At 34.7% G+C, this 15,070-nt stretch overlaps 1 protein-coding gene and 1 long non-coding RNA gene across 3 annotated transcripts in view; one reads left to right on the top strand and one right to left on the bottom strand.

Annotated features, from left to right (window-relative positions):
• The window catches only part of LOC110597023 (uncharacterized), a 28,637-nt gene extending 16,773 nt beyond the window's left edge, over positions 1 to 11,864 (bottom strand). Inside the window, exon 1 of one of the 2 annotated variants that reach the window (XR_002482873.3) lies at positions 11,674 to 11,864. This is a non-coding gene — a long non-coding RNA (uncharacterized LOC110597023). The remainder of the gene's footprint in view (positions 1 to 11,673) is intronic. The other variant, XR_013435299.1, reaches the window with a different exon arrangement.
• Gng11 (G protein subunit gamma 11) lies at positions 2,807 to 7,161 on the top strand. The gene is made up of 2 exons (XM_005340528.5): positions 2,807 to 3,299; positions 6,732 to 7,161. The coding sequence occupies exons 1-2, from the start codon at positions 3,204 to 3,206 to the stop codon at positions 6,855 to 6,857; spliced, it is 222 nt and encodes a 73-aa protein (XP_005340585.1). The 5' UTR covers positions 2,807 to 3,203; the 3' UTR covers positions 6,858 to 7,161.
• Positions 11,865 to 15,070: the final 3,206 nt, after the last annotated feature.

The following is a 15,070-nucleotide window of genomic DNA, read 5'->3' as shown; positions in this document are numbered from 1 at the left end:
TGAAAACCCTCACCAGTAATCTCCTTTACAGAAAGGTGAAGGCTAATGATAGAAAATTTGCTATTCCTAACTTGCCTCTGCTTCTGTGACAAATGACAAATATCATTACTTCAACTCAGAAATTTTTGTTGTGTTTCTTTCTTACTGCCTCCCATTTGCAATGCTATTCTGGATGCCTCAGTCATCAGAATACTCAAATGTTAATTGACTGTCATCTTTTAAAAACAAGATAAATACCATCCATTATTTAATCTGGAAGGGAGTCTGAAGGTTTTCCCAAATTTGGCTCTCAACTCAGTGACCATAGTAAATGCTCAACAAATATCTGTTGATTCTTGTCCAACCCCTTCATTTTGAAATGGAGAAAATAATGCCTCAAAGATGAGAATTGGCTAAATTCTCAGGTCAAGACTGTGTTTCTGGCTAAATAGCAGTACACTCCACCACATATCTTCATGAAATATGCTTTGGGTGTTAAGGGATTCCAGGATAAACCATGGATTCTCTTATCTCTGTTTTCCTGAGGATAACTCTTCTATTTAAATTCCTCCCACCCACCACTAGCACTTCCTGTCTTGCTCCCTCCCCTTTATTTTCCTCCATAGCACCCATCACCATCTATCATACTATGTATTTTATTTAATTGTGGTCTGCCTCTAAGAGTTTCCCATCTGAAAGTTAAGTGTTTAGAGAAGTGTTCCATATATTCCTTTTTTTTTTCTGATGAAAATGAACACAAATTTAATGCTGTTGAATTCAGTAACATCTAAAGTGCAGTCCTAACCAATTTAATCTCTAGTTTTTATCTTCCAAATGGAGGTAGATTTGGGAGCCTGATGATTCTCAGTTAAAACATTCTTTTCTACTTTATTAAGGACTTTGGATAAGCAACTTCAGCTCCATGAAACTCCTTTTTTTCTTCTTCTTCTTTCATGTATAAAATGAGGCATTATCTATACTTGGATATCTGAAAACTTTTAGATCAGAAACTGGAATATAGAAAAAGCCTCAATAAATGTCCTTCATTATTGTAAGCCCAGTAGACTTTTGGTAGTGAACACACAGTCCCTGACATGATCCTGTATTTCCCCATTTGAAACTTGGCCATACTGACCCCTCCATCTGAAAGGTCTCTCCACCCCATCTCATTTCAGTCTTTGAAATTCTTCTCCTCTTCTGAGATTGGATGTTCATCACTCTCTCAAGAGTATTTTGTGTATCTCTTAAGTCACTTAACATTACATTATTTTCTGTTTTTATTTGTTATGATTTTTAATGGTTGTCTTAATTTCAATGTTGTATTGTACATTTCCCAAGCCTGAATGAAGCCCTCTTCATCTTTGAAACTGCCATACTAACTAACAAACTGTCTCTACAATTTAATTGACCTCATAAATATTTAATTCAGTTAAAAACAGGCAAGCTCAGTACTTGTGCATTACTTATACTGGAGAATTCAAAATTCTTATGGCTTAATTAATGATTAAATCAACAGTAGGGTGAAATTTTTATTGCTAAAAAACACAGATTGTCAGAATTTTGAGTAAGAGAGAAATCATAGGAAGGAAGTATAAAGACTGTCCATTAAATCATGACTCCCAGAGGTTGCACAGCTATCACCACCAAAGACTATTTTGTTCAGAAGTTGTTATTTCAGGGCCAGTGGTTACTGGGTTAAATGGAATGAGGTAAGACTCCAGGGAAACAAAAAAATACGCCTGGCACAACCATAGCAATTGGCTCTTCAACAAAACTTTCTGCTATCATTAGTTAGAACAAGTTATAAATATTACAATATATCATTTAAACTACTTGAAGTTTGAGATTACTTTGCACATACTTGCACGTGTAGGTGAGTTCAAGTTCAACTCAACAAACAAAAAATGCTCTCCTGTTATTTTTATTTGGACTGATTTGATTTTGGCCAGATTTCAAAACAAAACTTAACTCAAACTTCCTAAATTCCTAAAGAATGTTTTTAACATGAAGAAAATAGTCAACTGAACAATGAGAATGAACAATTATCTATGATGGGAAGTAAGGTCTTGTAGGAACAAAACTGATCAATCATTTTGGTATTGTAAACTATAAGTAGTGTTGAGGTAACAGGAACATCAGACCCAGATCATCCTATGACCTGACATCATCTCTACCCAGAAAAGGAATCTTAAGAAATGACCAAGTTCCTGGAAATTGACATGTGATAAAAATCCAAATCAAATGAACTAAGACTGCATCAAATGTTTGTTAAATACTTCCTTAAACTATCATTCTAATGACCTCTAAACAGTTTCTATTTTATAAATGTAAGAATGCAGAATTTGAGGGGTAATCTAGTTTATACCCATGAAAGGGAGGCAGACAAAATGTGTGTCTGGCAAACACACAAGATAAAATAAGACCAGAATAGTGATTTTTTAACCTGAGTTAATATTAAATCAATTCCAACATAACTTCTTTAATATTTTCATATAGAGTTTTTTCATATGAATTTTTAGTAATGTACTTACTAAATCAGGAAAATAGTAAAAAGAAATGTTTCCCTCCTTATTTCATGCCAAAATAAATACGTTGTGATCATTGCTCTTTTAATTTAAAAATGAAGATTGTTACTTTTACTTTTTTTTAAAGCATATATATATATATGGAAAAGTCATATACTGTACATTTTAAAAACTCTTGGAGAGGTGAATGACCGTTATTTCCTGCTGGGCAGTGTCTTTCTTTTCCTTGTTTCACAAACAAAACCCGGATGTGACTTGGAAAAGGGAAAAGAAAAAAAAAAAAAAGACCAAAAGTAAAACTTTTGTTGTGCCGGTCCAGTGGATCCCCGCGGCCAGGCGTGGCAGGTCCAGGGCTCCGCAGCGCGGGACCAGCATCCCTGCTGCGGGATCCTGCTGCTGGAAGCGGATCCGACCTTGACTCAAGACTGACCCTGAGTTCCCGGGGTGGGACCTTGGGGGTTGTAGGGACTGGGAAAAAGCTTAGGCTCCCTGGACTCTAGGAAGGGCTGGCGTGAGGAGGCGTCCCGGAGGAAGCCGAGCCCCCCGGGAGCTGGGGACAGCGGCGCTGGGAGGCAGTCACGTCCTGCGCTGGCGGGCGGGAGGCCAGGGCCTGCAGTTATTTCGGGAGGCGCCCTGGTTCACAGCACTTCCAGCCGCTCCACTGCCTGAGCTCCCCCTGGGCCCAGGGCTGGAGCAAAAATGCCTGCCCTTCACATCGAGGATTTGCCAGAGAAAGAAAAGCTGAAGATGGAAGTTGAGCAACTTCGCAAAGAAGTGAAGCTGCAGAGACAACAGGTAAGTGTGTCTGTTCCAGAATACTTCCCTCTCTGAAATAAAGGAGGGTGTGCTTTTCCTAGTTAGTTGCAATAAAACAAGTGGTTTGTATTTATTCTTGCAGCTTCTCTTTAAGTAAGACTTTAGCAGTGCCTGGGATCTGCCAGTGGATGTGAGGGATAGGAGGTAGAGGAGAGCAAGGACCTGATGAAGAATGTCACATTAAGCCAAATGCCTAACAGGGAAGGAGCCTGTACCTGGGAAAGAGACAAGGAACTTGCATTGAACTAAACAGCAGTTGGTTTAAAAAACCCAGCGATAGGAAAATGACGATGGCTAGTTGGTTCTGGAAAGAATGGTATTTGAATTTCTCTAAAACCACATTTTAAAGTCTTCCAACTACTTCACCTAGTTTTGAATTTCACCAGTGGTCTTCAGTGATGTGATAGTTTTGTCCATTGGAGCTTGGAAACAAAATGTCCGAGTTTCTGTTTTTATTTGTAAATCCCATGTCTTTATAATATCCAGTTTTATAAATATGAATAATGGGTCCATACAGTAGAATCTATTTATTTATAAATAATTATATCTCTACTGAGATGTATGAGTTGCAATTTAAAAATTTTAGACACGACTGAGAAGGGACTACTATTTCATCAAAAACATATGCCTGTGTATTCAGAGATGTCCCCTGAAACTTGATGAAAGTTTTGTAGCTTTTACTTCAATTTCTACTGGTAATGAGAGCCTTAATTAGGAAACTAATCTTTCTTCCCTTTATATACCATCAAGCAATCTGTGGCACAGGAGAAGAAAGCTTATGGATAGATTTTTCTTTTTTAAAGGAAGTTATCTAATCTTTTCTCTATAGCAAGAATGTTTTGAGCTGATTTTATTTATCATTTAATACTTTAAAATTTTTAAGAAAAAGAATGGAAATGAAGCAAATCTTATAAATATTGTCATTCTTCTTAATATTCTATTTCAGTCTGTGATGATTGGAAGATTTTTTCAAGTTTTACTTTTACATTTTACACATTTTTTTTTTTTTTTTTTTTTTTTTTTTTGGTCTTCAAACTTAACCTTCTACTTCCCAATTCCAAATCTTGGCTCCTCCTAGAATTTGCAATGGGATGTCCTTCTTCTCTATGCTGAAACTTTCAAAATGCCAATGTTCATAGGGATAAACAGGACCCAGTTAATAAGCTTGTTTCTTGAAGGGTCTCATTTCAGTCAAGGCAAATCCCCCAGTATAGCAAGTGTTGGCCACCTTGATTTTACCACTTAGTATTATGAATTAAATAGAATTGCTTATATTGAAATAATACATTGCCTGTGCAAAGTTGCAATATCTTAATATTTGGTATCACTATGCAGAACTATAAGGGGGAAAAAAGAAACAAGTCTGTTTTACTTATTTCATGTTTCAAATTAGATATCAGGCAAGTGACAATGTAGAAAACAAGCATCATTCCTTAGCAGCTTCTCCCTGCCAGACACCACTACCCCTTAAGACATGCCCTGTTAAGTCAGTTTCCCAACTCCAGTTGTACGCCAGAGGAAGAGAAAACTTCAGGGTTAGGCTTGCTAGACAAGGCAGAGACATCTAAGTCCTAATAAAAAATATTCAAATCTATTTTATTATGCACTGTAAATTATAGACTATTAGTACTAGGCTAGTGTTGTGACTCCTAAAGACTATTCAACTACTTCACTTTAAGGATTTAAAAAAAAAATGAAAAACAAAAACCTGAGTGTCGGAGCAGCTGACTAGTTCCTTACATAAGACCACTGAGAGTGATAGGCAGATACTTGAAAATGCTTTTCCTGATGCCCAGTTTATTATTTTGTTACTCGACTGTTAACATCTGAGCTGTGTGCTCTGTTCAGGCCAAGAATACAAATTCACAAGTTACATCTGGTGCTCTAGCTAATTAGAATGTTGGTCAAACATATTCCCTTGATCATGAATGGAAATGTATCAGAGGAACAATAATTCACTTTCAGAGATTACAGACCTCTTTGGAAACCTAATGAAAAAGCCTCTATAAGAACAAATATAATGTGAACTTGAATCTTATCTAGAAATTTCTTGAGGGCCACAGACTCCAGGTAATAGCCACTTGCTTCATCAATTCTGATAATTTATTTATAATAACACACCCTATGATTGGCAGCAACAATTGAGAGCAAATATTATCTGAGAGAATGGTCCTTGAAAAGATTTTATTTTGCTGTAAAAAGTTACATAACTATATTTTAAGTTGTATCACCTAGTTTTAAATTTTGAATCAGTGACCTCCACTCTGCTGTGCAAAGAATAACCCTTGCGGTTTTTAAGTGAAATAATGAAATTTTTATTTTTGTCAAAGTTTAAATTTCATACTTCCATAATTATCATTTGTGCTTTAAAATTGTGTATAATATATTAACACTGTGGTATCTGCACTTATTTATAAGTAAATTATTATGTACATTTTGGGATGCATATGAAAATATGTTATAGTGATATTCATTAAAATAGTTTGAAGCTACTAATCTAGCTAACAAATTCAATGGGAATATTCGCCTGCTTTCAATAGATCTCCAGTGCAATTGGTTAAAGCATCTACAGTTTTTACTTCTAATTTCTTACTAGGAATATAAACATTTATTAAGACATCAATTCTTCTCTTTTCACTCCTATTTATTCCGTGTGTGTGTGTGTGTGTGTGTGTGTGTGTGTGTGTAAACTCTTTCAAACTGTCCTTTAAGGATAAACTTTTTGAAGAAACTATTCAATCCTTTTTTCATTGCAGAAAAAGTTTAAACTGATTACATGAACCCAAGAATTTCAGATAAGCTTAATAAGCCTTTGATAAGGCTTTTATTATGATTATTGCCTTTATGCAGCAGGAAGGGACTATGAACAGAGACACAGAATGAGCTATGTGGGCAACTCCACCCTTCCCAGAGTGGTTTTCCCTAATGCTGCTGTCACTGTGTGAAATTCCAGACAGGGCACATACCACTGAGTGAGAATTGAGGCACAACACACGCCAAAACTGGGCATTTTTCCTGCTGCATTTCTTCATTATCATGAAAATTTTAAAGTATAATATGTTTGAGTTCCCAAATTATGGTAAACATGTCAAAATTATGTTTTAACCTAGGAAGGAACTCATATGAGACATAATGAATGCAAATTTCTAGGGATGATTTACTTAATACAGTGACTTTGAAATATTTTGATCTTGACCAATAGTAAGAACTATATTGAATAGATTATATCTTATATAGAAATAATATTATTAAGTGTCTAGTACAGAAATTATGTACAAATGTAAATTTTTAAAAAGTAAAGCTGGCTTATACAACTATAATAATTTCACTAAAAGGTGATGATAAAGTTTGAACATTTCTGAACTAATTCTTTTTATTAATATTTATTTATTTGTTGTTTCTGTACATCAGGTGTCTAAGTGTTCTGAAGAAATAAAGAACTATATCGAAGAACGTTCTGGAGAAGATCCACTGGTGAAGGGAATTCCAGAAGACAAGAATCCCTTCAAGGAAAAAGGCAGCTGCATTATTTCATAAATAACTCTGGGGAGAAACCTCATCCTCAGTGAAAGAGATAGTTGTTTTAGTTTCCCCAAATAAAACCTACCAGCCTTTTAAGGAAGAAAAAATGAAGTCTAAAGAAGAAATCTCTTAAGCACTATATTGATAGGTTTATGTATAAAAGCATATCTGCTTCTCATCTTTGCTCACTGTATGCCCTTTTTAAGAGGACAGAATATCTGATGTACAATTATGGAATTAAGGACATGAATTGTGCATGACTCACCTCTTTTAATATGTTGCTTGATGCCCCAAATAAAGTTTCATCTTGGGAAAATAAGTGTTGGTGATTTCAGAAAGCACTTTTCATGCATTAGCTACTATTCCTTTCTGTAACCTTCTGAGTGTTTGGGAAATGGATGAGAAGATCAGGTGGTGTGTTGGATCAGGTCTCCAAATCAGCTCTCTCTGTTCCACGTGTTTACTGTGCTGCATTCTGACTTCTGGAATGTGTTTGATCTAACCCCATTAGGAAACTGAGCAGGTTGAATTCCTAATAATGTTGACAGGATTCAGATTATCCGAGTCAGGACCCAGGCCAAGCCATGTCTACATTAGCACTTTCCCCAGTTTATCATCATTTAGATTTTGTTCAAAGTGTTTCTGCATCAGTGGCTTTGGGAAAAGGCCCAGGCTGGGAAACAGAGATACCCCTCCTACCTGCAGTGCAGTGGGAGGGCCAGCCCTGGCTTTGAGGATCTAGCCAGTATGTTTGCCATCAAAAAGCTGTATCTTCTAGGTGCTCTTTAGCAGATGCAAGCCAAACATGACTATTTTTCTTCTCTTCAAAAAAAAAAAAAAAATAATAATAATACAGTGAACCCTGGTCCATTTAAAAAATTGATTTGCCTTTTAAATACTGATTATTAAGAATATTTTACATATTTTGGGCACTCATCCATCATTGATGATAACATGTTGCAAATACCTCTACGCCATGACTTCAATTTTCTTAGTGACATTAGCTGCAGTGGGTTTAGCTGGAGAGTACCAAATACAAGTTACTTCATGAATACCTCAAAGAAAGGTAGTTTTCTTCCTCTCTATGCAGTTTCCCTCTTTTCCACTCTATCTTTGATTGCAAAGTGCTCCAGATTTGGGCAAAAGATAAACAAAAGTTACTAACTTGTCTTGTGATTTAAACTGTGGCACTGGAAGCCCATACTTCTTATATTTTCTCCCACTCACATATGTAAGTGTGCCTTCCTTATTAAGCTAGAGAGGTATCTGTGGTCTATAACAGCTTTCTAAAGCATATTAGTCTTCTTGCTCTGACATACTTGATAGAAAACAGGATACCAAGGCTTTTCAAAAAGTAGATTACATCAAACTCCAAACAGAGACTATTTCCTTCAGTTTCCTGTCATTTTCCAAGTGATGACATCAATTAGGATTACTGAGAGCCCAGGGACAATTCTAGTCTAAAGCATGATCCAATCCAAGGTAAGATTTAAGAGTATAACATATATTTCTTCCAAGCACCATTGAAAAATTAGTATTGAGTGTGTTGCTGCTATTAGTCATTTAACATTTAATAAGACATGGCATTTTACTATCTTGGTGCTTCTAAAGTTTTACTTTGATGAGCTGCTTCATTTCTTTAAAGTTATCCAATTTTGTTGCATAATAAAGAAAACATCTATTCTGGTCACTGGTAAAGCAGATCAGCACTTTTATCCTCTAACATCTTGAGAGCTGTATTACCAGGCTGTCTCCCACTCAAAATACCAGTCACATTCAGCCATCTATCCATGGGCACCCATAAGTTTTACCTTTTGTTCTTCACGTCCCAACTATCTGACAAATTAGCCAACCAGTTTCCAGTTTTCTCTAATAAATACCCAATCTTGTAGCTTTTTCTACTAAATCAAAACTGTTATTAATTTTTTTTACTTTGTCATCATCATAATTCAGCAAACCAATAGAAATATAATAAAACTGTTTTGTTTTTCAAATGTTTAAGTGCTAGAAACTTATAATAGTAAAAACTACAATGACTAGTATTTGAATGCTATAAATGTAATATTCAGTGAGAATTTTTTAAGTAAAATTTAAATCATCACTCAAATTTTTGCAAGTAGATAATTGTGTAATCATTTGATATTGATTAAAATTAGTTGCCATATTTTGTGCATTGAGATTTAAATTCTTTGAACTCATCCTAAGTTAGAAAAATTGATCTTTTCTATTCTTAGAATCTACATTACAAGCTCACCTACACTTAGTATTTTAAGATCACATATTTTTTATTTTGGATGAGAATTAGTTTAGACAACATTAAGAATTAGTATATCACTACTGTTTAAATTTTCATTTCCTTGATTTCCAGGGATTTTTATTGTCAACTTTTAACTTAGGTCAGTTTTATATTTTTAACTTTCCTGTTATCATCTTTTTCTCATTTTTTTTCTCATTAAGTTGTAGGAACTCTTCATATATTTGAGACAGTCATTCTTTGTGGTGATACATCTAGGGAATAACTTCTCTTATTCCATTAATTTTTCACTTTGTCTATTGAGAACTATTTATTGAAACACAGAGGATTTTTCACTTGTTAATTTTTTGGAAATAATTATAAATTCACAGGAAATCACAAAGAAATGCACAGTGATAACAGCAGGTATAAAATTTGGTCAATTTAAGCAGATGAAATGAATCTTTAAAATCATGGTTTAAAAAACAGTTTGGCAGTGTCAAGAATCAAAATTGTAAAGGGCAAACTTTAAAATTTTTAGAAAAATATGTAGAAGAATATCACTTTCAGGTAGGAAAAAAAACTTGTTAAACTTGCACACACACACACATATATGCCAAGTTCTAAGATAAAAATTCATTGTTTCACTACTTAAATTAAAATCTTTATATCCAAGGCAGCTGAGGGCAAACAGTTCCCTCAGAGGAGACCTAGAGTCACACTGAGCAGGAGCTTCAGCAACACCAGTGGAAAAAAGCAACCTTGAACAGCATCGCAAGATCCCTGAAAATCAAACCAAAGTCCACAAAAGTAGTTAAAACCTATGTAAAGGGACTGGGGTTGTAGCTCAGTTGTGGAGTACTTGCCTCTCAGGTGTGAAGCCCTGGGTTCGATCCTTAGCACCACATAAAAATAAATAAGCAAAATAAAGATATTGGGTCCATATATAACTAAAAAAAAATTTTAAATGTTAAAATAGAAATTTTAAGTAGGATCAATAGTTTTCTTATATAATAGCCAAAATATTCATGAGAAAATTGAAATTCTTTGTTTTATAAAAAAAAATAGAAAAAAATGCAATCTGAGTAGAAAAGACAATCAACTGATATCAATACCACTATGATCCAGGTGTGAGAATTATCTAACAAATATTTTAAAGCAATCATCATACAAATGCTTCAACAGTCAATTACAAAGTCTCTTGGTACAAAGAAAGAAAAAAAAAGAAAAGAAAAAGAAAATCCCAACAAAGCAGTAGAAGTTATATAGAAATACTTAGTGAAAATTGTAGAAAACACAGTAATTGAAATTTTAAAAAATAAATCTCATTAGATGGACTCAAAAATAGAGCAGTGATGAGAGGATAGGATCAGTGGGCTTGAACACCAATCAGTGGTATTTACTCAATTTGAACAACAGTAAATGAATCGAAAAAGAAATGAACAGATTCACAAGAACATATAGGATAATAACAAAGGATCTAAATGGGTGTAATCGGAGTGCCCACAGGAAAACAGTCGAGTGGGATGAAGAAGTAGCAAGAGAAAAATAATGGATGAGAACTTTCAAATTTAGCAAAAGACATATATCTACTGAGTCAGGAAACTGAGCAAACCACAGATAAAATATATTCAAAGAAATTCACACCTAGAGACATCATAATTAAGCATCTTAAAATGAAAGACGAAGGAAAAAACTTCTTAAAAGACAGAAGTAAATGATACATTATGTATAAAGGAAGAAAAATTTGGATTAAATGGATTTGTCCTCAGAAAACATGGACCAGAAAGAAGAGGCACAACATCTCATTATTAATAAACTAAATGAAAAGAACTGTTAAAATTAAATCCCATACCAGTGGAACTACCCTTCAAGAATAAAGAGAAAATAAAGACTTTCTAAGGAGACATTCTCCTAAAGGAAAATTAGGAGAACTGACTGGTAGCAGACCTTCTCTTGAAGAATGGCCAGAGGATACTCTTATAACACAAAGACTATACTGACAACAACAAGGTTTATACTTTGAGAAAGAAAGAACAAAAGATAAAGAGTAAAGATTGAAGCAGACATTATAGACTGTCCCTCACTTTATGAGGTTCCAGGCAGAACATGCTAAAAGTCAAGCAAATTAAGTCAAGTCATGGGAGGTCTAATATGATGCAAAGAAGTGAAAAATCCAGGTAACTACTTGGGACAAAGAGTATATATTCATTTATTTATTCAACAATAAATATGTATGGCACTCCCTCTATGCTTGGTCCTGGTTTAGACCAAAGAAATGCAGTGATGAATTGAAGTCCTTAATGTCAGGCCATTTATAGAAATTCTAATTAATCAGATAAGAATATATTATGATATATAAGATAGAATAAACAAGAAAGTGGTTTTCGTATTTTTTAGTGATGATCATAGCTCATACATACAAAATGCTTAATATTTTCTCAGAACTGGAGTAAACTTTTTATGTAATTTATAATATTCAATTCTCATAAATACCTTACATAATAAGGCAAATAACTTGCACAGTCATATTGCTAGTTTAAATGGCTGTGTTAGCCAGCTTTCTGTTGTTGTGACCAAAATATCAGACAAGAATACCTTAGAAGAAGAAAGATTTATTTTGGCTCACAGTTTCAGGATTCAGTCCATGGTTGGCTGGATGCAAGGTAGAAATATCACGGCAGAAGGACATGGCAGAAGAAGGCTGCTCAGCTCATGGCAGGCAGGAAGCACGGACAGAGGTAGAAGGGGCAAGAAGGAGAGAATCTTTTAGCACATACCTCCAGTGACCTACTTCCTCCAGCTAGGTCCAACCTCCCACCAATCCATTCAGCTATCAATGGATTGATCTAACTATTGAGGTCAGAGCTCTTATGATCCAATCATTGCCTAAAAGCCCTACCTCTAAATCTTGCTGCATTGGAACCAGGTTCTGAACACATGAGCTTTGGGGGGAATATTCCAGATCCAAACCATAACAACGGCGAAACTGTGCCTGAAATACTATATAATACTAATGACCTTATGGGACTCAATGATTATGAGGAGAGAAAAGAACTATTACCTAAACGACTTTCTGAAGGGACTTTTGGCATAGTTATTAAAGCCTTGTTAAAGTTTAGCTTTTCTGTTTGATGCAATGTTGTGTAGTAGCTTATTTTAGTTGTTTCAGTGTTGGTTTTATCTAATCACAACCTAATATGATTATAATAATTTTAGTGTATACCAACTTAGTGAATTTTGCTTTCATTAAAAAAAAATCACAGCTCTAGATTATTATGATAGTGATGAACTATAATCATGCATAAAATAGCTTTTGCTCATTTGTTGAATAATATAGTCTCAATTTAACACCAGAAGTTATCTGATGGTAGCCACACCAATTATGGTAGACTGCCTAAAAGAAATCAATCAGAAACTATAAAGATTTTCTTGAAAATAGCAAAATTATTGAGGTATAGTTGAGCTAGCCCTAGACAATTGTTTATAGGTACTAAAGAATCTTTTCTAAGAAGTTATCAAATCCCCATTATCTGTAAAAACTTGGGTTTTCTATAATCAAGGTAACCATAGGTTTTAGCTTGTCACATCTTAATCTTGGGCCCAGTCTATGACAGTTGTTGTAAATGATTTACTTTACAGAGTTAGTTTGAGAATTAATGGACCTGATTCCCTGGACTGTGGAATAGAGATCTTTAAATTTGTAAAAATACTCATGTCTTAGCACTCTTTGCTACTTAATACTAGCAGCTTCAAACTCCTATTGGAAGTCATTAGAGTATTCACATATAAAATCTAATGCACTCTGATACTGTACAGGAAAGGAAGAAAGAAAGTTGGTCTTCATGTTTTATGATGTGAAACCTATACATGTCTCAGTTTAAAAGGAGGCCTTTTAATTTATATTAAGGACTTTAGAAACAACCTGAAAACTCTGATATTGGTACAGTTCACTGTTATTTAAGAACAGGTCAAAGACCACTGTTGCTAAAAATTCATTTTTTATTATAGAAGTGTGTTTGAGGGAGGAACATCACAATATGAATGACATGTTTTAATTGCTAATATGCAGATTCGCCTTTTCTCTGTTTTGTTTTTATACATCTTCAAAAGATTGTACACAATTGTATTTTCTGCTAATTGACATTTACATTAATTATTTGAATGTAAAAGCAAACATGAGATAGAATAAATTAATAATTATGACTATTTAGAGTTTTCAGTCTTGAGTGGAGAGTAATTTGGAAATTTAAAGACCATTCATTTTAGGGGCTGGGATAGTGGCTCACTGATAGAGCACTCGCTAGCATGCATGAGGCACTGGGTTCAATCCTCAGCACTATATATATATATATATATATGATATTATGTCCATTTAAAACTAAAAAATAAATATATTTTTTAAAAAGACCATTCATTTCAATTTGATTTGACAAATCAAAGGCCTGCAAACAATTTTATAGACAATTCAACCCGTATTTTTCCTGCATTCTAAGAACAGGCAGTTAAAACAGTTAAAATAAATGGTAGTGACATTTATCAAATTCGACTTAATTTAATTTTGGATTAAGTGCTTGATAAAAGGCAGGCTAATAAGTGAATAATTAGAGAAAAACTTGGATATTTTCTCCCTTCTGTAACATCTCATGGAAGGAGACACAGTGGCTTAAGTGAAGGAAAACAACTTGTGAAATACTAAACTAGCAGGAAGAAATTTCATTTATTGGGTATGGATTGGCAGACCAAGGAGCTATTGATCAAATTTATGTAAGAATAGAAAGAACATACTAGTTAATGGGGTACATTGTCTTTAGTAAAAAACCTTTGCCCTTTTTCAGCTATTGTAGGTAACAGACTCTCAAAATCAATGACTTAAAACAATACATTTATTACAGCTTATCAGTCTACCAGTCAAATTATCTGGGCCTGCTTCTGTTAATCTTGGCTGGTTTTACTCATCTGGGGTCAGCTGGTAGATCAGCTGGGGCCTGGCAGGTAAGTTGGGTTTTGGCTAGAAATTAATTGGAGCAAAGTGGATGTCTTTCATTCTTCACTAGGCTTGCCTGGGCTAGTTCTTATGAGATGACAAGCTTCTCAGAAAAAGAGATTAGAAGTATTTAAAAAAGGTGCTTTAAGGTCTGAGAGTAGAATCAGTACAACTTTACTTCCACTGCATTCAGTTGAAAAAGCAAGACAACAATCCAACCCAGAATAAAGGAAGGAAAATGGATGTCTCTTTTGAGAAGTTGCAAAGTCATGGAGAGAAGCATGGTTACAAGGAAAGGTAGAAAACTGGGGTCATTTCACAATCAATCCACCTTATTAGGTAAGGATCTTTGTCTCAGCCCTGGGCTGTAGGAGCCAGTCAGAATGACAGAGGAATGTGTAAGACAAGGAACTCTTTTGATGGTTTAAGGTTGGATGCTGAAGGCAAAACACAGAATGGTCAGGGCATACAGACAAGTAATTGAAATTGGTGGGAGGAGAAGATTTGAAAGCTGTTGAGACAGAAGCCTCAGAAAGAGTGGGAGGGGTCTGGCAAAATCTAATTTTACCTATGAGAAAATGAGTAACCTTTTAAAAATTTATTAAGTCAATTGATAGAAATATCAATTTCTGGGAAGTAGAAGACTACAGGATCTGACTATGTCCCTTATACCTGTTAGATATACAAAAAATCCTTGCAATGTGGTCACCTCTTCACACAGAGGGATTCATTTTCAAGAGACAATTTCAGTGGATCCCCAAGATTTTATTTTTGTTCCTAACACAGGACACAGTGAGAGTAAAAGTTACAGTATAACAATACTCCCAATATTTCAAAAACTGGTATACCCTGGCTTCCACCTCTCCCTAGCTCAATCTCTGGGGCACCTTGCATTTCTTTCTAGTCTTTTCCTCATATTCAGCAGAAGATGACAGAGATAAGAGAGATGCCCAGAGAACTTGAGTTTGCTATTTACCTCCTCTCCACTTAACATGTTTGCTTCTGTTT

Source organism: Ictidomys tridecemlineatus, chromosome 2 (genome assembly GCF_052094955.1).
Source record: "Ictidomys tridecemlineatus isolate mIctTri1 chromosome 2, mIctTri1.hap1, whole genome shotgun sequence".
NCBI classification, from domain to species: domain Eukaryota; kingdom Metazoa; phylum Chordata; class Mammalia; order Rodentia; family Sciuridae; genus Ictidomys; species Ictidomys tridecemlineatus.
This window is presented reverse-complemented; position numbering and strand designations above follow the sequence as displayed.

Excerpts from the sequence above, each read along its gene's own strand:
- Gng11 (XM_005340528.5), top strand. The coding sequence starts at position 3,204 with ATGCCTGCCCTTCACATCGAGGATTTGCCAGAGAAAGAAAAGCTGAAG. Across the intron at positions 3,300-6,731 it reads TGAAGCTGCAGAGACAACAG|GTGTCTAAGTGTTCTGAAGA; the intron begins GTAAGTGTGTCT and ends TCTGTACATCAG.